Below are 24,325 nucleotides of genomic sequence, written 5' to 3'. Positions count from 1 at the left end.
AGCAATCTAAAACACCTCTTACATGTACTTCAGCATGAAATTTTCTCTTGAGAGATAGTACCACTAAAAAGTGATCTCAGAATCCAGTCAGTGCTATAAAATATTCAGATTAACAAAAGAAAATTTGCAATAACTTAACTGTCTAGATATTGCAGATTTGAAAAGGTGTTAGACTGTTTTTCACATTTTTCTAAAGTGCAATAATTGTGTTTGGTAGTCACTGCAATTCTTGCTGTAGCAAGGCATTTGTAGTTATATCAATTATATATTATATCCATTTATTCAATGTGTTTGTTTTGGATTAGAAAGGCTAATATTAATTTATTAGCTATGAGGGTTGTGAACACATTTTTCAAACATTCCAAGAAAACAGAATGGACAGATTGGCAGATTTAAACCTGCAGAAGGCCATAAAAGCTGTGACACACTGTGTTGTAAAGTATGCCTGGCCCTGACACAAGAATTCATAGCCATAAACAAACAGCCTGTCTTGCCTCACTGCAAAGCACACCTGCAACTTTAAGAGGCTCAATTAGGCAAATTAATAAGTTTCTCATTATCAGAGTCCCAGTCTTCTCCTATCTTCTTCCCTCTTATCCACCTCCACAAGTCTCAGCTGCATGCTCCTGCTGCGTGCATCATGCCAGCTTTGGCTCACCCCAGACCTGTTCCCACTGATAGAGGTCTGCTGCCAGGACTTGCCAAACATACCCCCTCTCCTGGGAGCTGCATTGCCTGCTGCCGCACTGGTGAACTGGACTGATTCACAGGGAAGTCTAACAGCTGTGGGGTGTAGCACAAAGAAGAGACACGACCAAATGGCAAGGAAAACCACTTGTCCACTACAAGCAACCTACTTCATGAGCTTGCATACTCATTGCAATTCTGGATTTCATTAGTTGACTGTAACAGACTAAATGAAATGCTTGATCCCTGCCTGCAGGAAGGCCTAGAAATTAACAGCTTCAGCTGTCATATTGCTTGTCTGTCAGCCTCTAAGTCCATCAGCTGATTCTGCTGTGAGATGCCACCAAAATAACTTATCAAGAAATATGTACTGGTCCTAATTATACTTCTCCCAGAATATTTAGGAAACTCATTCTACTTGGGATCCAGAACCATGAACATCTGCCTTTTTGAAAGCAGGTATTAAATCCTTTCTTTCAAAAGTAGAAGCACACTTACGCACTTTTTATATCATCTGTCCTTACAACTCCTTAATCTGTCTTCCACTTGAAGTTACCTGTTCCTGCCACTGCCTGAAGGGATTCAAACCCTCTTTTTCCCAAGCACACCCTAACCACTGGGCTAAAAGCAGATCTGGTGTGGGAGTGTGGATAGGTGTTCTCCTGTACAGCCAAGGATGGAGGTTTTCTCTCTGTTCCAAAGAGAAGAAATCCATGGTTTAGTAGCGAACATAGTTATCAGAATGGTCTGCTTATGTATTTTAGGTCTTTATTTCTGTTACATATTTTGTCTTGTGATAATTTTAATACAAGATACACAGTTGTGCAAGCAGGGATCAGAACTAATTTCCTTTGTAAACTCTAGGCAAAAAGTGAAATAGTCATGCCATCTAATAAGATGTGTTTATGTTGTAATAAAAATGCAATACTGTTAATTCAGGAAACAAATTTGAAATGGATAGAAGGAAACTCTTTTGTGAGTAATACATACTTACACTGTGGTGGAGCCATCATTTTGGATGGGGTGAATGTCTGTGGCTATATGTCTTGTAATTGCCTTGCCCCAGGATGTAAGTACTGGTTGACTCAGGAAGAAAAACTGTCCTTGCTGATTAAAAGACTCTTCTGTGGATATGCAGTGTTTTTGAGAATTAAAAGATAAAATTCCTTTTATAAAGCATTGTAGGCCATTGCTGGGATTTACCACGTGAAAAGAGACTCTTAGTATCATATTTGCCTTTTAATCATTTATTAAACAGAGAAGTATGGTTTGTTGTGTATCATATGTCCTTAATTTTCAATAAACACACAAAATTCCATGTTTCTGTGTACAACCTACCTAATATGTGTACTACATAAAATCTGATGTAATTAAAAAAGATAGCTCATTTTGCAAACATTCACAGGCCTAGAGGTAAAACCTTCTATACAGTTTTAAGCAACTTAGGTTTTTGAGTTTTTGCCCTTGAAGAGTTGATATGCTTGTAGCTTTACTTACCCCAATGTTCATAAGGATGCAGTGTGCTTATCATGACAGCCTTATTTATTGCTTCCTCAGATTTTTACTTTTCTGAGTTAATGAGAGAACAAGAAGAAAGGCAGGAAAGGCTGAGACACCTATGATAGTTTCTGCATAAATTAGACAAGGTTTACAGGTGTGGCTAGTATCACTTAAGCAGTACAGCTGGAAAACTCAAATCAAATTTCAGGCATTTAAGTATTTTTTCATATTTGAAAGTGAAACAGCAACTTCCCAAGGTAAATAAAGAACTACTGCTTAGAGTTTGGATAGCTATGAATCGAGACCCTGTTTGAAGAAAAGGTTATTGGCATCTCAGGAGTATCGGCAATGTTCATCAGGTGAGGGAGAAAGTATTGTGAAAACACTCATCATTTAGGATAAAGGTGGAGGGAGTTAAAACCTTCTAGGAAACTGTGTGAAAGCTATGTGCCAAAAAAAATCTTTCTGTTGAGTCTGTGGTGTATTGGTATGCAGTCCATCCAGATAATTTTCCAGATAAAGTGGTACCTTTAATAAAAGATGACTCCTCTGTCTCTAAAAACTTTGTTACATTTATGCCTTGAAACCCTCAGGACTACAGCAAAATACTGCTGAATTGGAACATGCAGAAATTAGGGCAGTAATTAATGTAAATTATATGACTGCTTATGTCCAAAACAGTTTTTTGTTACTAAAACCAGTATTTTCTATTTTGTAAGACACTGATTTCTAGCCAGGGAGATGGAGAGCTGCACGGAGAGTTGTGCAATCTCTGCGCTTGGAAGTGCTTGGGGCCTGCTGGTGCAAAGCCCCAGGAATCTAGTCCAAGGTCACTTTTGACCCTGCTTTGGGCTGGAGGTGAGCTGATGACCTCCTGAGACCCCTTCCAGCGTCAGTGACTCAGTGTTACTGTGTCAACTTCCAGATGTCTGGTTGTATGACTTAAGATGGGTGTGTCCTCTCCCTAAACAAACAGTCCTGTACTCCTGTCATAGGCAGATTCAAACGTGAAAATTACCACAAAAATCAACGACCACATTCAGACAGTATGACGTCTCCCTACACTGTAACAATGGTTATGTTTTAGTAGAACTGCTCTTCCCTTGAAAGGACAGGACAATGTTCTGACAGCAAAATTAGCTATTAAAGTCAACAAACTGGAGTAGAAGAAGGCCATTTTTCCTTGATGAATGTATGCACAGTGTATTCTGGCTCCTCAAAAGAAAGCAGTAATCTGGAAAGGTCTTATTCTTTAAGTTGATTATCTTTATTTACATAGTCTAGAACTAGAAGTGCTATTTTAAGGCTCACATTAATGAGCTGGAATTTTCTCCAGTCAGAAATTCCATTTTCATCTGACTTTTTGTTAAACCTACTTGTTGCAGCCAGAATTGCCTTTTTTTACAGATACAGACTTGCCTTTTTTATGCTTGTCCTTTTTATCTGTCCAGAAGGTATTTTTTTATTTGCTGAATAATTCATTGTGGGAAATGTCTTAAAACAGGATCCTGTTAAACCCACCACAAAATGTTAAATACTACGTTTCCCCTCTCACCTACGATTGTGGATGTGATACCAAAACTTCACTGATTCTAATGTAGTGGCAAATCAAGTCTTTTAATAGTTCTGTTTTATTTCAAGCAAAAAAAAGGCAGTTGGGATAGAAGTTTATTTGAAAACACTGAACTGTCTGGCACTTTTCAGATCTGCTGCAGTTCCTCAACTTCAATATATGGTATCAGGGTGAAGTGCCACAGAGCTTGCATAGCTGAGTAAACAACCACCTACTTGTACAAGTGTTTCTGCAGAAATTTGCCTTCAAATTAGCTCTACCATACAACTCTGTCTTCCCTTTTTCTCCTGAGCTGCCTCAAAATAGTCTACAAGAGATACTTATATTACCTTATTTTAATCTAAATTAGAAGTTGCCATATGTTTGTTTTGGTTCAGTTGTCAACTTTTTTTTTTTAATTATCCAGTTAAATGTAGGTATCCATTGGATAATGCACCTACAATTCTGCTGAGTGCAGGAAACTGGTGCACTATTCAAAGTTGGAATGGTTGGTAGTGAGTTTACTAGAGAAAGGAATGTGAATGCAGTATTCAGGGCATGTGCAACCAGATTTTTTTTTGTCCCATAGTATGAGACACATAATAAAGATGACAGGTTTAGCTTGAAGAAGTTTAAAGTCTAAGGTATAGTTTATTTTCTTGTCTTCTTTAAAAGACCTTTGGAGCATGTGATAAAATTACTGCTCTCTGATACATTATACCTTTGATAACTTCTCAAAGGTCTGTAGAAAGAATGTTTTTATTCTCAGTTCCTGAGCATTGCAATGTTTCATAGATCAGTGTACCCAAGCTTTGTGTTTCTGACATGGTGTTTCAGTATGGCAGTCTTAAAACCTGTGCACAAATGGAAAAACCTTCTTCTAAGTAACTTTAGACTGCAATGCACCATGGCAGAAGTAGTGTGGTCAGCAGAAATGAAATAAAACTAGAATTTTAATATCCTTAAAGTCACAAGAAAAACAGAATCAAGTGCTAAAATGTGCAAAAAAATAGGGAAAATGCAAAAGTGAATATTTGTTTTCTGTATTCATTTACCCAGTAGTCCATATAATTTTGAAGGTAAAATTTAACTTCTCTAATTCAGGTGTGTATTTTCCTTAGCAAAATAGATAGAGTAGGAGCTCTGAAAAATACCCCGTTTTCAGTTGAAACTATTTAATTGCCTTTCCTTGATGAAATATTTCATTTTTCTTTGTTACTCAAGTGTTATTTCCCACCAGAATGGATAATGTTCTACAGAATAAACTACAATCAGAAATCTGAGGGTTTTTGTTTTGTTGTTTTCAGAGTGAAGTTACTCTCCCATCAATCTTAGGAGCTGATAACTTTTTGCTTTCCTTGTCCTTGATTCAGTCACGTGTAGATGAAGGGACTTGGATCCTTCTACCTTGGTTGAAGGCTGTTACTGGGCACAGGGATTCTGGTATCCTCCCTGAGCAGGATTACAATGTTAATGGCACATGAACATATTGTAATCCTCCACACTTTTCTCCAGAAGTACTTTGACCTTAACTGTTCTGTATCAAATGATGTATTTTAAACTTTAAGATGCAGTTTAGCCAAAGTCCTTGACTGATTTTTTCTGATAGAGAAAGGAACACACTGGCAGGTTTTTTATAAAAATTCAATTGTGATTTACTATAGTCTTTTTTGCTAGTATGCTTCCATCCATTTTCAGTCTTAAGGCCCATCAATTTAGGAGACTTTTTTATTTAGAGGGATGAAAATATTCTGTTAACTGAGCTCACTTTTACCCTTGATGAAAGTATGACCCAACATGTGCTTTTGGATTCCAAATATACTGAAAGTTTCAGCTCTGGGGCCACTTCGGCAATGCCATTCAGCTTATGCTTATGAATTTGTCCAAGGTAAAATTTTCTTAATAAAGAAAACTGTCAAATTGTATAAACAAGGAGTAGTCCCACTCCACCAAATGAAATCTAAAAGTGAGAGATCCCTTCCAATTATTTAAGCCAAAGGGAGCTTTCTGGCAAATGCAAATGAAACCAAGCTTTTCTGGGATAGCATGAAGCTATTCACAGTTGCGTCCCAATTACATTTTATTTGAGACTTTTCCCCACAGGAAATAGTAATTTTTTTTCCTTTAAATTTCTGTAAGTTATAAAACTTTGCCTATCACAGTACTTAAAAGTCTTTAAATGGGAAAACATGTTTGGCATTTGAAATCTCTTGAGAATAAATCCAAGCTTTTTACTGAGGCTTGTTCATCTTATTCTGTGTTTGACTGTTAAATAATTTTGAAGAGAAGAAAGTGAACTTTTCTTGGTTCATTTGTGTTTTTTTTTTTAAGTGAACAGTACCATTGTGAAAGGAGATCTTGTGTCATGAAATTGCTATGTCTTTTTCCCCCAGGTTTTTAAGAAATGCTTGAGAGGTGGGGAATGTAATTAAAATCTTATTCTCCCTTTGGTTGCATTTTTAATTTTGAATTCTAACCCTCACACATCATAATAGAGCTTTGCATTAGGGTATTTTATACCTCTATCAAAGTGACTAAAGTAATTAGCATTTTATACATTTTGGTAAGTATTTTGTCACTGGAAACACCAGTGCAGGTGAATGAAAATGGTTTTATGCTCAGGCGCTGACAGGACCCTAAATGAGAATGTCGCCTTTTAATCAAGAGCACTTGGAGTCTATGGTATTGAAATGCCCTACAGAGAGCATAGAAAAGCCATCCATCACTTTGTGACAGTCCAATCTTTTAGTGCATGAGTAAAATTTTATTCAGCCTTTCTGAGGCAGTTGGAATGTGAGATGTTTAACTCGCCTCAGAACAGCAGAAGTCTGAAAGCATGATGTCAAGATTGCTATCTGGGCAGCTTATGTCTTTATGTATTATCTTTATTTATTTAAATTGCAGTTGAAGTGTTTTCTGTGTCCTGCTTCAAACACCTTCCCCCATACTCTTATATATCAAACAGCACACATTATATCTAAATTTTAGTCATATGTTTGGAGTTAATTTGCACAGTTGATTAACTCTTGATGCTCAGTGGAAATACTCAGCAAGTCAGAGGGAAAGGACCTCTGCTTTAGGAAAGGCAGGTTTTGTAAGTCTTGTACATGTAAGTAGTTTGACATGTGACTCAAAAATCCTCCGGGAAATGGTTAGAAGAAGTGCATTTAGTGATACATATACTTGGAATTGTAAAGTATTATTATAATAATCCAACAATCTAATTTCAAACTTTGTGTTGTTATGTTTGTTTTTAACAACCCTCTTTTAGCTTTCTTTATAAGTGAAAACAGCAGTAGTATCTGAGGACAATGTGGTAATTTTAGCAAAAATATTTTTGTTGTCAGGCCTTTGGGATATTTACTTGTGATATCAGTGGAAGCAGAAACCTATACCAGGACCTTTGTCTTTTAAGATGAGTTGACATTGATGAAACCCACTGACTTAGGTGGATTTACTCCCAATTTAAACTGTATACACAAATGACTTGCCAACTTGCAACTCAAGTTGCTGCTTGAAATAGAGGACAATGATCTGCACTGTACTCAATAGCTGGATGCTACTCAGGATTTCAGGGATTTTTAAGTAAATTCAGTTTCTCAGTGACCTGCGGAACAGAATTTGCTGTGAATGTGCAAGATTAGGGGTTTTTCTTTTCCTTCTTGGCATTTGAACATTTTCAAGCTGAACTGTTTTTTGTCCTATGCCCAAAATAAGGTAGGACCTTCTGTGAAGGGAGAATGTTCCTAAAATACTACCGTGTACCCGAATGCTGAGAGAGAAAAGGATGGGGAAGTTGCACTGGGCTTCATTTTAGTGAGTAGAAAGGAAGAGGGAAAAAGTTTTTCCTGTTGAATCCAAGAACTAGTAAAATGCAACTAGATGAGGAAGACATGTTTATACGTTTTACTGAAAAGGTCTTTCCAGCAAACCCTTCTGTCACAGATGTGGGTAGAATTAATCACGTTCTAAACAGTGCTATTTTGTCAGTCCTGCATTGTTACTGAGTCTTCATTAAGTTTGCTTTCAGAAATGTAGCATGGTTATAATGTTGGCAATGAAAAATTTTTTAACCATCATTTTAACTTGAGCTTAAACACATCTAATTCTGACACCTTTCTCAGTGAATTATTCCCAGCAATGTAAAGAGCTGCATTTTTGTCTGCCAGAGGGTACGTGTTCAAGTTTTAATGGCCCCTGTCATGTCATCATGCAAAGTTAAATTGTTTAAATATTCAGAATGTGCAAGAGCCCGGGCCAGCCTTGTTATAGTGAGAGCTAATATATTAATCAAAGAGCTTAATATATGTTCCAGTATGAGCAGTATTAGCTGGCACTCTGTTAAATAGCTGACATTCAGGATCTACTCCCAATTTTAAAAAGTCTGCTCATATCATCGCTGCTGTCATCTAGTGACATTCGTGCTCTGTTTCCACATGGCATTCTCACTCACTGTAATTGTCTGCTAGTGAAAATACAGGTATTATCCATTGATTTTCTAAATTACCATTTTCTTCCCTGGCTGCATGCCACAGCTCTTGTCAGGATATCACAGAACTTACACACAACTAAAAGCCAAGTAAGTTGCCACAAGTTGGATATTGCTGCTTAGGAAGTAACCTACTACAGGAATAATTAGACATGCACCATTATTGAAGCTGAGTTAAAGCAACATTGTAGTAGTGATTATGAATTGTGATTATGAAAATGAGCTGCCAAAATGAAGTAAAAGTAATTTAAACTATTTCTTGAATTTCACACAGAAAGGTTGAAGACAAATGGGTTCCTCAGTAAATTGGGTGCTTGGGGCCAGACCCCTCTAATTACTTCTTTTTCAATGGTGACATACAACACTCTCATCATCACTGTAAGACAAAGCCAGCATTTCAGAAATACTGAATGCAGAAACAAAACCAGACCAGAATCCCACATGTGCAGTCACCTTCATTTACAATTCCTGTACTCAATATATTGTCAAAACTAACAAATTAATGATTTGCAGAAAACAGAAAGAATCAATGTTTTCAGTATTGGTTTTGCATCCTTAAATTAGAAACTCCCTTTCCAGTTCTCATAGAATTTATTTATGCATTTGAGTTTTGATTTACCAACACACTGTTCAGTTACCTTCTGGTTTTAAACTTTGTTTTAGCATGTAAAACTGTTAACACCTAGTGAAACTGGCCACTGATGATCATGTTATACCTTTAGTGATGTGCAAATCCTTTTTTTTTTGCAAGCCATGACATGCATGGTATGCAGTGATAGGATGCCAGAAATGCACGCATTTACATCTTGACTTTATGTTTAATATTTTCATGGGTTTTTAATACATAGTAAAATCCTGTTAGTCTAAAATAATTTTAAAAATATTACAGAATGTAATCCGAAAGTAAATAGTTAAGAAATTTTACTTCAGTATATATCAGCTATTCTGATATATACTGATGTTTTCGCAGTTTTAATCCTTGCTGGGGGAAATAAAAAAAAAAAAAAATTATGAGTGGAACAAGCACTTTCATAGTAAGCTCATTTCACCTGGTATTTAATGTCATTGCAGACACCCATCCCAAACCTCACAAAGCCTGTTCCATCTGGAAGTAGCCAAAACAAAGAAATCAGCTTCCACGATCAACAAGTTTTGCTTGTCCTCTCTAAATAAAACCAGACAGATGGCTCAGTCTTTGGAAATCATGTGAAAACATCTGCGGTAGGGAATTTGGAACAAAATATATACAAAAAATTAATAGACCTACCAAAAACCTAATACTGAAAGTAGTATGTGAATAGGCAACCTCCCAGTGTGTTTCCTCCCAGTGTAGACAGTATACAGCAGGGTCCAAGCTAGGCTCATTCCTGAGGTTTGGCTTTACTCAAAAGAAACCAATATAAAGGTAGCAAAGCATAGGTCAGGTCTCTTCCCCAGATTTGGCTGCTCATAAAACAAACTTACTAGGACTTCCAAGTGTTTGCTGCAGGTTTTCAGTCTGTCTCAATTTTTTGCTACCAAGTCCTCTGCCATCTTCCTCCCTTGGGCGACCGTCACCCAGTCCTAGGACATAACAGGGAGGACATTGTCCCACCCAGCAGGGATGCTCTGAATACTCGATACATGGTCTTGTGAAAAGAACTGCAAAATAGAAGCTCATCCCCTCACTATTCATCTCGTCTATCCCAGGAGAGATAGAGGTTGCAAACTTGCCATACTGTGGTTGTAGTTAAAATTCAGCTGAAGCACATAAACACGACTTTACAGAGGGAGTAAAATTGCACAAGTGCTCCTGTAAGAAGTATTTGACCTGCTGCCTATGACTTTTAATACATGCCATTCCAGTCAAGGTTGTTCAGTGCCTGGGGATACTGGGAGGAGGAGGGGAAGAACAGTGAGGGGTAACATGAGAAGTGGCAACATGGACTTCAGTGGGGATTAAGAGCCACAGAAAGAGGTGCTGGGAGAGGATGAATTACTGATGGTTACTGATGACTTAGCTGCAGTCTTTACTGCAGTATTTTTATCCTTATTTGAGGTAAAACTAGCATAAGCATATTCAGCTGTACTGACATCACATCTTCATTTTTCCATGCAGGTGTACCCTGTAAACCTAAAGCCACTCCAAAATCGTTGTTGCTATGATCTTCAACAGACTATGGATAAAAACATACTGCTTAGTGACTAATGTAGCACAAATTCCCTGTAGCCCTAGTTACATAAACTACTATTTAAAAGACACAATTTAGTTATAGAGTGCACGTTAAGAGCTGCTCTCTCCTTGAAGTGTATATTGAATTTCCCATAAAGATTGTTTACAAGATCAGTTAAAAAGAAACTTTAAAGAAGCTTTTGAGCATTTCAGCCCTTGGTTGCACCTTCTTTTTAGCCCCACAGCAAGGCATTTGGGCTTATCCCAGGAGTCTGGGGTTGAGGGAGTTAGCTAAGAGAGTGGCTCGGTAGGGAAAATGTGCTGGGGATGGGCTGTGGACTGGGCAGGAAGGGGAAGCTGTCCCACACGTGACTGGGGGTTACAGCACACATTGAGCAGAGCGTGTTCCCTGGTGACAGACACTTCCTCACTGTGCTCACGACACCACCTCACTTCACAGGACTACAAAGGACATTTGAATTCTTCCTGTTTGTTTGTCCCAACACATGACAGTGAAGAATGAACTGTCTTCCAATCTAAACGACCAAGAGAACAAGCACATTTGGGAGAGATTTTTTCAACTGATAGTAAAAGTTAAATATTACCTTTACTGTGCAGTAATTGTTCACTGAGGAATCTCTTTTCAGGCTGTAAATAATGACTTGTATTATCACTGTATTATTCTCTTTTAGGAAACATGTGTTTGTCAGAACAAAGGTAGATCCATATCCCCTGCCTTTAAAAACTTTCAGAAAATGAACCTGAAAAATTACATGAAGTTTCCTATGCTTTAAATCCTGACGTTTAAAACATAGGCCAGAGAGATTTGTAGATTTTAGAGGCACTTGCTCTGTGCCTCTAAAGCATGTATGTGGCTATAAAGCTGCAAAGGATATCAAGAGACTTCTGCAGGCTGCACGGGAAGAGCTTTTCAAAACTCTGTACTGCCAGAGTTCACGCCTCTGTGCAATAGCACATTATTTGGGAAGCAGTGCTTCTGCACAGCTCTTTAATGTTTTTCCAGAAAGAGAAGCACATTAGCTGAGTGTCTCTCTGCCATGGTCCCATTGCTGAAAATCAGAGTTTTCCTGCAAGCAGTGCTGAGTGAGGAAACTGGCATGCCTCTACAGTATGTCTTTATCTCAGTTTCCAGCATTTAACTGGAATCATAATACTCAGTCTTATTTGCTTCACAGTCTGTCACAGGGCTCTGAAATCATGGTATCAGCTGCATGCCTCAGTGATATGAAAACTGCTTTACAGCCCTGCACCCTTTGCCTTAGACAGGAAACTGCTGCTCTCAAATTGTCCATGACAGATCCAGAGGCTACTGCTGGCATTATGTCTCACTGGCACTGGAAGATGACTTGGGTGATCCCATGAACCTTGATTGGCAACAAACCCAAAAAGCAGCAGTTGCTGCTCTAGATCCTGCTGCCTCTATCACCATGCAAGGGATACCAGCACCAACAAAATCAACATCTGTCCTGTAATGAGAACTAGCCTGGCTCTTAGCTGCTCTAATACCTGAAATCTCTTAGGAGTTGGTATGGAAAATAAATTACATGTAGTATTTACATTCAAGATTTGTCCTGCCAGGAACAATTCCTTATTTTCCTTCCCACTGCACCAGCAAAATTAGCACTGAATCCACACAGAAAAAAACACTGAAGACAGTGAGGGTAGTATGTAAGTATATCCAGCTGCAGAAATTACAGACTATATGTATAAGAAAATTTCTTCCCCTTTACTATTTAACTATTTTTATTTGCTGAGTCTCAAAGTACTAGTTACTGTTTTGAGATATTGTTGAAATTCTACTCAAAGCCTGTTTCACAGAAACCAGAATACCTAGGAGAAGATCACTGAAGGGGCAAAAGTGATAAAGTAATTATCTGTAGAAGTGGGTTTAAAACCAACCAGATGGTACCAAAGAAAAGGCAAGAATGCTTTGAAGAATAAATCTGAGTGCTGATTCTTCTACTTAAGAGAATTTACACAGATAATGAGCAGTATCAGAGATAATGAATTCATGAAAAATAATCTTGTATCTCAAGCCTTGTCTTTCTCAGAGCTGACTAATGTTTGCTGCTGAAATCTGAAGTGCTGGAAGCATGCATGTACAAGAATATACTTTGAAACCTAGGAACTCGGTGTATAAAGCCACTTTACTCAGGATTGATGAAGATATTTTCTCTGTTCACTGCCACATAATGTACATGTTTGGAAACATCCGTCTGCATTTGTTCTGTTTCTCTGACAGTCACTGCCTTTTAATGTTTTCTGTCCTCAATGGAAGAATCAGGTTTAAGCTACAGGCTTCAGTGTTGCTTCTGCCGATGTTATTATTGCCTTATCTCCCGTAATATGAACTTAGAGAGGACTGTGTTGTTTTGAAAACAGATTATTTCTATTCATATTTTTATTTTAGTAAGGCACTAGAAACATTGCTTTTTTACTTTATAGTTCCAATATTTAAGACCTCTCTTTGCTGTGTTGAAAACAGGCACTGTAGAATGACTGAAGTATTTCCCCTAAGAAGAGTTCAACTTGCCTAGTCCCTAATCCTTTAATTACTTTTGCATGTATTAAGAGTAAAAGCACTTCCCTTGTAGTCACATGGAGAAAGATATGCTGAATCATGGCCTTTGCTATATGGCCCAGTTTGTAGAGGTACTCCAATAAGCCACAAATAATAGCAATCCTTTTTTTCATACTTAAATGAGTATTGTATCAACAGAAAAGGTTTTTACAGGCAAACACTTTTCCCCCCTAAGTATTATCTCTCTAAACCTAACATGAAAGAACATTTTAACCATCCGCTCAGTAAATACTGACTTAGCTTTTAGCCAAGCTTTTACTCCAAGTAAAAAAAAAAATCAAGGTATGAATTCCTATTGAATAAACTACCAAACTCAGTGGCAAAATTTGCACTGACTTTGGGATAGATGAGGATTTCAAAGAAATATTTATGTGTGTAGCGTGGGCGAGTTCTGGTAATGTGGAGCCTTATAGGTCACTAACAAATTTTAAAAATCCCATAAACTCAGCTGTGCAGAATTATCAGAAATTGCTTAGACTGCCACACAACTTTTTTAGCTTTCCAGTCACACACATCTTTTCTGACTGCTCTTCCTGCTAAATAAATAAACAAACCATAAAGAAAACCTAGATAACCCTAGCTAGCACCCATCTAGATTTTGTGAAGCTTGCATATAAAAATAATATATAATAAAATACTTTTTCTCAGTCTTCGCTCAAGCACAGCTGGCACCAAGGATGAAGAATAAAATGATTGATCATTTTTTCTTTAGAAAGTTGATGAAAAGCCTTTTTATAAATTTTATATATTCCTGTTAATACTTTATACAAAACATTCTAAAACAGCGCACATTTCTGCTGTTTTGGGTTGCACATGCTGTCTTGCACTTTATAAAATAAGATGAGGTGGCTTTTATTAATATTGCAATAAATCCTATGCAGTCTTTACTCAGTGGGCTTTGGCCACTCTATTCCCCTCCTCCCTTTTGTGTGTCATTCGTAAATTGATTGAGAAATACTCTGTTTCATGCTTCCCCACTCTTGGCATACAACGTCTTTAGATTCAAAAGAGATAGGAAAGCTAAAAAGGCAACAGGTAGTACAGCAGATGCCTCTGTCTCCAGTTAAACTTGCTCACAGTAACAAGCAGTAAGACTGTATTTTTTCTGCAGAGTGCAGGTGGAGAGGCTGTGAGTGAAAATAAATTTCTGAACACAGACTCCAGCACAGGATCAGCGGAAACTACTGCCAAGCCGTTACCATTTAAAGACCCAAACTTCATTGTAAGTATATTATTTTAACAATTTGAAATTTCAAACTTTTCCCATAAAAGACTTACTAGGATTCTATTTAACCATGTTCCTAGTGTAAATACTAAGAAAAGAAGCTTAATAGCCAAATAAAAGGTTGACAATTTTTAAGAAATTCACCTCAATCCATGTAACACCATGGTCTAAAGTGCGCACTGTGTTATAACATGAAAATAGCACTGCTCCAGAGGCAGAACTATTCTATTAAATTCTGGAACAGAGTGAGGAAACCTGTTAGGTGCAGGTAAGTGTGGAAGTTTTATGATATGGTATCTCACAAACTACCACAGCTAGAGAGGAACAATTAAGACTATGAATGTATGAATCCCATGTTCCAGTTCCTAGTCAAGGCAGGCTGCAAAGCAGTTGAGCTAGAAATTAGCCAGAGAGTCATTAGCAAATGGCATTTTGCTCCTCTTCTGGTCCCTGAAACTCTTAACAGATTTGTGGTGTCTTCTTCCAGTCATGGCTAGATTTAGAAGCAAAATGCTCTGTGCTCCCTATAAGTCTGGCCTGCCAGCATTCAGTCATGTAAACACTGACAGCTGATGAAATGCAGGCTCCTAACTCTGAGGGTTAAACTGGGAGAGAAGGTGAAGAAGATTAAATTAATAATGCTGAGTTTGTTTTTGATATCTTTTTATCTTGCTGTGCCAAGGCCAACTCATTGGCACACTGTACAAATGCATTCTAGACAAGCAAACCTCTCAGACTGCTGGTCCTAAGCCAGTACTTAGAAAGTAGGATTTTATCCCAGATTTCACTCCGCATGAACAAGATACAATATCCCACAGCACATAACGAGTAATCGGGCAATGCACAGCTCACTAAGCACAGGTTTGGCAGGGGGTATGAAGTTAATCTCTGACATGTGAGTTGCTCTACATCAGCTTTGCAGACAACTTCAGTCATGAGAGGGGCATTCAAATGACTACTGTATACTTCACTCACTAATCCTCCAGCAAGCACCAGCATCTTTGAGAAATGAGACTTATTGCAAAAACTCCTTTTGTTCCCAGAGGCAGCCCATGTAGCTTCCACATAGGATTTAAATATCTATGAAGCCCTGAGCTGATCCTTCAGTTCTTAGAGGGATGTCACCATTTCCAAAGAGGCAATACTAATGTCTGCATGCTTGAAATAATAATGAATGTACAGGGTCTTTGGCAACTGCTGCAGAAATAATAGGCAGTTATAAAAAAAACCATGAAATTGTCCTCTCCAATACAGTAACTAATTTGAGAATAAATGCATTGAGTGTTAATCAGCATTTCATTGGTATGACCTGGTAGTAACAATTTGGATGGATTTTTGCATCTTTCCAGCCTAATTTGCCTTAAAAGGAAGAAAATAACTCAAATAGTGTCTATTTCTCATATGTATGCCCAAGTTCGAACCATTAGCTCACTGCAGAGGATAGACTTAAGAGAAGGAGGAAGAAATTACCTTTTCCTAAACTTTCTGACTGGCATTTACATCCTCTGGCAATAGGTGAGGGGAAAAAGACTTTCTAACAATAGTGTGGAGCAATAGCTGCTGTAGAGCAGTAGCTCTACCTGTCCTAGCTCCAGCTTTCTCTGAACTTTGTTTGGTTCATTTGTGCTTGGCAGTTGTTGCTTTTTCATGGTTGGTGTGTGAGGTGATGCTCAGCCCCATTTTTAGGAGGCATAAGTTCATATAAAAACAGATTGGTTTTGAGACTATTGAACAAAATTCATTATTCAGTGATTTGGGGGAAAATTCATGCAATGAATTTGAATTAGTAGTGTGGAAGTACATGTAGTTTCATCTCATGCTGTAGCAGTCTCTATTATGCAATGATCTTTAGATGACCAAGGTGATACCCTAAGAGCGAATATTTGCTTGTGTCTTTTAAATTAGATATCCATCACCAAAACCCAGTATATCATCAGCTCGTGAGCATCTTTTCTGAATATATCTTATGTCTACAAAAAAAAAGTTTTCTCATTGAATCCTTCCTCCTGTCATCCTCATCAATTTAACTGGTTAATTTATAAGCATTCAAAGCAAAAGTGTGTTTACGGAACTTCACTGAGTTTCAATGAGACTCGTGGGGCAAGTAGTAATTATTAACAGAAATAGCAACTTCTCAGTTGTAAGAATATTTTCTTTTTCTGAAGTTAAGCCATAAATCTGTGTCCTTTGATCATTTAGAAGTAGTACAGTATGTTGTGCAGCTTCTGTCTCTGGAGGGACATAAATAAATTACTCTGTAGCAATCGCATTTGATAACTGCAACTGCCATTATAGTACCTGTGGCAAGCCTTCCATTAGTGTTCTTTTCAAAATGCAAAATTGTCTTGGCAGCCAACATACAATTTATTATTCTTTTTCTATTATTCTGTCTCCTAGCCTGTGAAAGAAAAATAAAATTTCCAGAAAGTTTCTCATAGTATTCATTACATTTTGCAAGATCAGTTGTGTTTTCTGCAGTCACGGATAATTTGTAAAAGAGCTGCACCTGTAATGTGCCATAAAAAGGAGAGAGAAAATTTAGCTGTATAATCACAATTTTAGAAACAACTTCATAGTAATAACTTCTAATACTATAGGAAGTACATACAGTATCCTCTAATCTCAGGCTAAGCCTAACCACATTGATTTTCTGTTTCCATGTAAAAAACAGATTTTACTTTCTTTCAGTTAATCGGAAACATAGAAGCTTTGACACAGTCCAAAAAGCTTTGTTTTTGCTTGCAGCGAAGATTAAAGTGTACAGTATAGTAGCCTGCTGATGAGATAAGTGAGAATAACAAATGGTTCATGACAAGATGAGACATATCAGAAAGACTATGAAATAGAAGTGTCATGCTCTGAAATAGTATTCTTTATTTATTTTTTCTCTAAACACCATATTTTTAATTCTAGCACTCCGGCATTGGTGGAGCAGCAGCTGGCAAGAAGAACAGAACATGGAAGAACCTAAAACAAATTCTTGCTTCTGAAAGGGCATTGCCATGGCAACTAAATGATCCTAGCTGTAAGCTGCTTAGACGCTTTGCATGTATTTATAAATAATAGAATCCACACGAATAACTTTCTTTAAAACTAACCTAAATTATTTCATCAGTGCATGCAGTATCCTGCTTGAACAGGGTCCAGTAGTACATTTAAGATTTCTCCAATCATACTCATCAGCCCTAAGTGGAAATAAGAGGAAGCAAATTATTTGGAGTATCATGGCAAAGTTCAAATACATTTTTCGGGAGAGTTTAATAAGGAAAAAATATTTATTCAAACCAAGTCAGAAGCCCTTATTCCCATGAGGTTTTTATCACCTTTTTACTGGTTAGGTGCCTCCTCCTCTGTGTACAGTCCAGAGGTATTTTGGTGAGTGACTGCTGCTTGATTACCTATATTTGAGCACTTTTCAAATAGTTTCTGCTAAGCCACATACCTGCAGTAGCTTAGACCTCAGCCCAAGCTTCCTATCCATCTCCTTATCCTAGATTCTTGGAAGATTTAAATCCTACATCCTCTCTTTAGTGCAGCACAGCTGAAACTACACTATTAGCAGTGCTGATTAGCAGTCCTAGCCGGTTACATCCACGGGAGCAGAGTTACAGCAGTGGTCTTAATCTAGATATTCTTCAAGTCTGCTTGTAAAGTAGGGTACTATTGAGCGTAGCTGCCAGCTGAATGCAATCCTCAGATTTTATTTAGGCAAGTGGAGGCATTTCAGAACTGAGCATATGCATACACTTTTTGTCAGACTTGGTGCTTTATCCAAAAATAGCTTGCCATTTTTTGAAGTGTTTTAGATGCAACTGTTACAGAAAAATGCAGACTACTGTGTGTTCCTGGCCATTGTAACTGACAATCTGCTGATGTTGCTATTTCTACTATGCTCTGTTTGCAACCAGAAATTTACAGGATTTTTTATAAGAAGGAGGAAAAAGAAATTCAGTTTCATATTTAAAACCAGCTGTCTGTGGCATTAGGGTCTTTTGAATTATGAGATGATGAGTTAAAAATTTGATATGGATGGAGTGTTTGAATTGAACATAGCATCTGAATGAATTGTAAGGGAGATCAGGAAAGAGGAAAGAAATCATTCAGGTACAAGATATTTTTGTAAACATCCAAAATTGACGATTTAACTACTTAAGCATAGCAACTGTATCTTAAAAAATGTTTATGAATGATAATTGCTATCTAAAGGGCACCAAAGAACAGCAATTTCCAACCCTCAGTTTAAACATTCAGACAATTTTCTAGGTCATTGACTAGGCTTAAAGTGGTACATGCTTAAAGATTTAACTGATTTAAAAGATTACTTTGCTTTTCTGGATTACAGTATTTCAAAGCTGCAATCTTGAGCAATGTTTCACAGTCTTAACATACAGTATGCATTTGATAATGGCTATTCTTTCATGTGACTGACTGCAAGGGAATTCGTTAAGACTTGGAAGAAACACATTTCAAATGTCTCTGGCATTTTCCTTTTGGGGAGGGCAGTTCTGTTTGCTAAACTCTATTAATAGGTGAGCAGGATCAGGCTGTGATTTACATGTAACAGGCTAAATGGTTTCAGAGGTAATTCTGCTTCATATTTCTTTGCCTTACTGTTGTTAGTTATTAGAGACCTCAGAGAACAGGTTTATGTTATAGAACATATATATATATATAATGAGACACTGAATTTATGCCTTTCTTTCTCTCTAGATTTTAATATTGATGCTCCTCCTTCTTTTAAACCTGCTAAGAAATATTCAGACATCTCAGGACTTCCGGTAAGTATTTTTTCCCCCTAAAAATTGACATTTCACCTTCCACAATGACATACTGCTGGTGCCTTGTTTTGCAAAAGATGTATATGCTGAAGTTCCTATTCAGACTTGGGCTTAATAATTATCCAGTGATTTAGGACCAAACCCCAAATACTTGTCACTACATGACAAAATCCTTAGGTTGTTAATAGATGTCAGGACAGACTAAATACCTTGTCCTGCCAAGTAACTCCTATGACACCTCTTTCTCACCTGTAGAATCTACATTGGTGCCCATAAGTTCTAATTCTTAAGATAGCTGCAGGGAAAGCTGGTAATCCACAGTCTCCATTACTGTTCACTTTGCCAAGGTACACCCACACTGACTGAAACTTTCCATGCTGTTTGCCTGGATGTGGATTTATTTCATTGTATCTTGCAGAGGAAGTTTTAAAAAGATGGCTCAGCAATTTTCAGTAATGAGATGAGGCAAAATTTTATTGTTTGTCCTCTTTTCCACCAAGTTAAAAAAATAAATCCCTTGTTATCATCGCTCTCAAACTTTGCCTCAAACAAATCAGCCTGAAACAGATACTTGGCATAGATTGTTGAGAATTTCAGATACCCCAATGCTTCAGAGCTGGAAGTTGGAGTTTGGCAGATGTATAGCCTGTGTGTCACAGATGGGCCCCTTTACATGTTTTTGTTAAAGAAAGAGGAGAAAGGAAAAAAAAAAAAACAACAACACATTTGACTTAGATACGGTTTGCACATGCTCCAGAAAGTCTTGGTAGTTACCATTTGGTGCCCGAATTCCCCAAAGATTCTGTTGGCACAAAACAGGAGTAAAGTCATTGAATTGTGCCCAACAAAAATTTTGTATCTCCTGTTGAAACTGTTCCTATCTTACATGAATAATTTCACTTACAACAAATCAGGTATTGATAACAGCATATCTTTTCACTTTTCACCTTCAAATGCCAGTGATTTATTTTGCAGAAGTCTGTGCATTTCTTACAATTGAAATGAGTGGGAATGTTGTATTTTGGAAAAATAAAGTTTAAGTAATGGTTACACTAAATAGGTACAATAATGAAAACTTTGTAATATCAAAGAGTCTTGAACAGAATTTCTGTGTCACTTCCCTCAGTTTAAACTGTTTCTCAAGCATAGGGCACTAGCACACCTTCACAGGCTTGATATCACCTCCTGGAGATGTCCTTAAAGGTACATATTTATTATGCTGATGCAGGTTAGCATGCCACCCTGCATTCTGTGCACTGAATTAGGCAAAAAGTCCTCATCAGGATAGAAAATGTGTGAGCACTTAACTAAGGGCTGCCTCATAGGGGATATTTAGAGTAAGGCATCAAAGAATAGCTATAGCTCCAACTGTAATCCTGCACATCCTAGCATTTGATCTTGATTTGGTAGCATATATTTCCTTAGACTTTATTTTTTAAGTAACATATTTAAATGAGGACCTAGGAGGTGGCATTTGTCCAGCCTGTGCCTCTGAATGTGGTTTGGAAAGGGAGTGAGTTGCTCAGATAAAGGCTGGTAACCCTTGGTGTTCAAGAGGGAGAGGAAAAGCAACATCTCCCTCACAGATGAGCTGTCAGACAGCAAATGGAAGAGAATGCTCACAAATCCAGGGAAGATAATTCCCTCCAGCCAGGCAGACTCCTGCCCCATCTCCAAGAAACCAGATAATGCTTTCCAGCACTAACCTTTGGTGTATTTCAAAACTAATCAGTCGTTGCACCTATAGTGGGCTGATGATGCAGGGTATAGATGGGAGTGGAGACCACATCCCTACCAGTTAAAGGTCAGTTAAACCTTAGGAAATTCTCTCAGTTATTCAGCTCTTCTTTACAAGCACTCCTTTTCCATCAGTGATTTATGTACTATAACTATTCTAGCTTCATATAGATACTCTCCATACAAATTGATTCAGTGCTGCTTTTGTTTTCTTTTCTTCTCTTTTCACTTTTTTTTTCTCAATTTTCCATCCTCTAATTGCATTGTGAGTTAAGTTTCCTATTTTACCAGGCCTGCAAGGTTTCTCTAGACTATGATAAAATTACCACATTTAAAAAAAACCCCTTTTTTATTAAAATAGCTGAGACAGTGTGTCCTTTAAATTGCTAGGCTAGAAATGTTTCATAAGAAGCACTAAATATGCTTTCAAGATCATGTCCTAGTAGGAGCATATGTGGGACAATAGAATATTGTTGAAATGTAGTATTAGAAAAATGTGCCTGTATTTTCTGTGTAAAATATAAAAGCATTTGTGTAAGAATATATTTTCAGTGGGAATATTGGATTCCCCTTGCGGGGGAAAAAGAATTCCTTAGCATTACCCATTTAGGGAAGAATTAAATTGTCTACTAGGTACAAAAAGAGAAGCGTATTAAAACATTCTCAATCAGCATACTTGCTCTTATATTAGATGCCACAATTAAATTCTACTGATCCCCTTCTCTTTCTGTGTGTAGCACAAATGGAATTAAATTTACCAATGGTCTCAGCAGAGCAGCCAATTTATATTTGTAAGGCAGCCTAGAATTCTAAAGCTATTATATACTGTATTGACACTGCAAAATAAACCTATTATTTGCAAACTTGCAAAATGAGTATTTAGGTATTTTAACATTCAAAACAGAGTAATTTATTGTAAAGCAGATTTAAAAAAACACCCCAAACCTTCAAATGTTTATATTTCTCTTCCTTTTCTGAAAATGGATCGACCTGTTACTATAGAAACAGATTGAGATACCCAGTTTATTGTATTTTAAGAGCATGTCTCCATGGCCTTTGACTTAGTTTTTAAACAGGACAGAGTTTTTCTTTGTAAATTAATCTTAATTTAATATTCTAATCTCTAGTTATTGCTGGAGTACTGGTAAAGTTTGTTTTTAAGCTGAAGCCATGGCATGAATGGCTGGTTACAATACATCAGTGTCTGCAAACAGTACAGCCCAATACATAATACCAGAGCAGTCAAGAGCTGCCATAATATTTTTAACCTAGATCGGTGCACAAGACAAATTGCAGATATTGCTTGGTTAATCTATCACAGAATTATGCACATTTGAAAAGCAGTCTAATTGCTTAGCTTTTTCTTACATGAGGCCAGATGTAGAGTGAAATAAAAGTAAATTCATACCTGCTGTATAAATTTATACCTCCTAATCTTCTAACTTTGCCATTTGCTTGAAACTTAATTGATGGCTTGAACTGTTAGCTGACTGCATTTAATTAACCTGGCAGCGTTTCTTTGTAAAGAAAACAAAGCTACAAATAACACTAAATTTTCTAAGTCATATCAAACTAAATGATTGGCTGGATTGTTACCATGGTCAACAGGTGCTTTCCAACATAAAAATGTAGAGGTCTCTGCATTATAACCAGCTCTTCCTGCCCTTTCCTATTTTTAGTATCAATATCTTGAGGGATCTCAACTGCCTGTGCCTTGCAGCCTGCCACCATCACATGCTAAAGAAAGGCACAGAAGACACTTTTGGAGCCTTGGCAGGCACTTGGTAATCCAGTGCCGAAGAGGCAGAGATTGTCCTGGAGGCTGAGCATGGAGAGGCAATGCCCTGATGCCTGCCTTCTCCCAGTGCAGCCTCCTGGCCTACCCCTGAGCTCAGCCGTGCTCCAGGTTTCTGTAGCAACAAGGAAGGGGAGAGGATAGAAGGAAACTGGCACCGCTCCCAGGCACCCAGGGTCCAAATATAGCAGAGGATACAAGCGTAGCCCAGGGTGAGCTGGCCAGGCTGCTATCTTGAAAGCAGGCATTTGGAGCAAACCACAATGCTGGGTTCAAATCTCTTATCAGTGCAGTCACAGAACCATAAGCTGAGACTCCCTAGCTTTAACAACCACTTTAAAGTAAATTAAAAGCAAAGTTGTATGCAGCAAGAGAAAGGCAGTCCAAAGCTATCAGAGCACCCATAATTCAGCCTCTTTGTGGGCAATTTATTGGCAACAGCCTGACTCTTTGGAGAGCTGCCTTGAGAGAGACTGCACAAGGCAGAGAGTTGCTAGGGTGAGTTTAGAGAATTGAGGAATTTCTTTTGCACTGTGTTTTATAGGGAGCTTACTTCAGCCCTCTGTTATGTTGAATGCATTTCTAATCTGATTTTTAGGGGGTCTGTTAACTTCTCGTAAGTTCTCACATGAGGAGAAAGAAAAAAAGACAGACTTGTGGCTGCGTAGAACAGCAGTGCTGTTAACTAGGAAGAGAAACTCACTGCTTTGTGGTCTTGTAATTAAGATACTTCTTTTACTGTTATGGTTAGAAATTTTATTTGAATCATATCTCTACCATTGTTTCTTTTTCAGGCAAATTACACAGATCCACAGAGCAAGCTAAGATTTAGTACTATCGAAGAATTTGCCTATATTCGGATGCTCCCTTCAGATGTGGTTACAGGATACCTGGCTCTAAGGAAAGCAACAAGTATTGTTTCCTGAACAGCCTAAATATTCTTGTACATCACTTGTGAACAGTGCTCATTTGGAGTATCATGATGGAAACTGACTGTGGGACTGAGATTCTTTAAAACTATCCATGGATTTATACATCTGGAAGTAGTTGATGATACATGCATTTGAAGAACATATGGATTTAATTTTCACAAATGCTGATATTTGTTAGTTTGCCAATTTGTTAGCAATTTAGTTTGGTGAACAGAATAACTTAGACCGTAAGGATATGTATCTGTACTATAATGTCTCAGGTACTATAATTTATATTAATTTCTGTAAAGACAGGATTTCATCTCCACCCTGTATATTTTATGTACTACCCTGGCTCAGAGGAAACTGTCATTTTATTTAAGGAAAAGGTAACAAGATATCGAAATGTCTAAACCTGCCTTACCAGATGTGCTTGCCACTTGGCTATGAGCTTTGTCCTATCTGTAAAATGAAGCTAAAATACCCAGCAAGTGCTGCTGTTGTGATGACTTTTCAGGGTTCTGTGGAAATGAAGACACAAATGTTTGTAATTAACTGCCAACATAAATAAAGTTGGACTCAAACTTGCTTGTAAAATACATTGCTTGTTACATGTTCATCTGTGAATATGTGTAACAGGATCCAGTCAAATCACTGTGTAACTCTTAATCATGACACTTTGGAGTTTTTGAGTGCATCATTTCACAGCCAAAATATTCTTCTACCTTTCCTAGTGATTACAGTATTTGTATTAATTACTATGAAGAAAGTACTAATTTCCCAGTCTTTTAAAAAATGGTAAGAAGCAGGAGTTACACTCTCCACTGGCATTCTGACAACCAGATGGCCTTCAGCAAGGCAAGGCCTTCTACATTAGAACACTGAATTTAGCAACAT

At 37.6% G+C, this 24,325-nt stretch overlaps 1 protein-coding gene across 1 annotated transcript in view; it reads left to right on the top strand.

Moving 5' to 3' along the window:
• INO80C (INO80 complex subunit C) overlaps positions 1 to 24,027 on the top strand; it is a 30,436-nt gene extending 6,409 nt beyond the window's left edge. The window contains 4 exon segments of the mRNA XM_068195588.1: positions 14,094 to 14,204; positions 17,121 to 17,232; positions 18,918 to 18,985; positions 23,312 to 24,027. Coding sequence (XP_068051689.1) covers positions 14,094 to 14,204; positions 17,121 to 17,232; positions 18,918 to 18,985; positions 23,312 to 23,443 — 423 coding nt within the window. The 3' untranslated portion in view covers positions 23,444 to 24,027.
• The last annotated feature ends 298 nt before the right edge of the window (positions 24,028 to 24,325 follow it).

The sequence above is a fragment of the Anomalospiza imberbis genome, chromosome 1 (genome assembly GCF_031753505.1).
Source record: "Anomalospiza imberbis isolate Cuckoo-Finch-1a 21T00152 chromosome 1, ASM3175350v1, whole genome shotgun sequence".
Classification (NCBI taxonomy): Eukaryota; Metazoa; Chordata; class Aves; order Passeriformes; family Viduidae; genus Anomalospiza; species Anomalospiza imberbis.
This window is presented reverse-complemented; position numbering and strand designations above follow the sequence as displayed.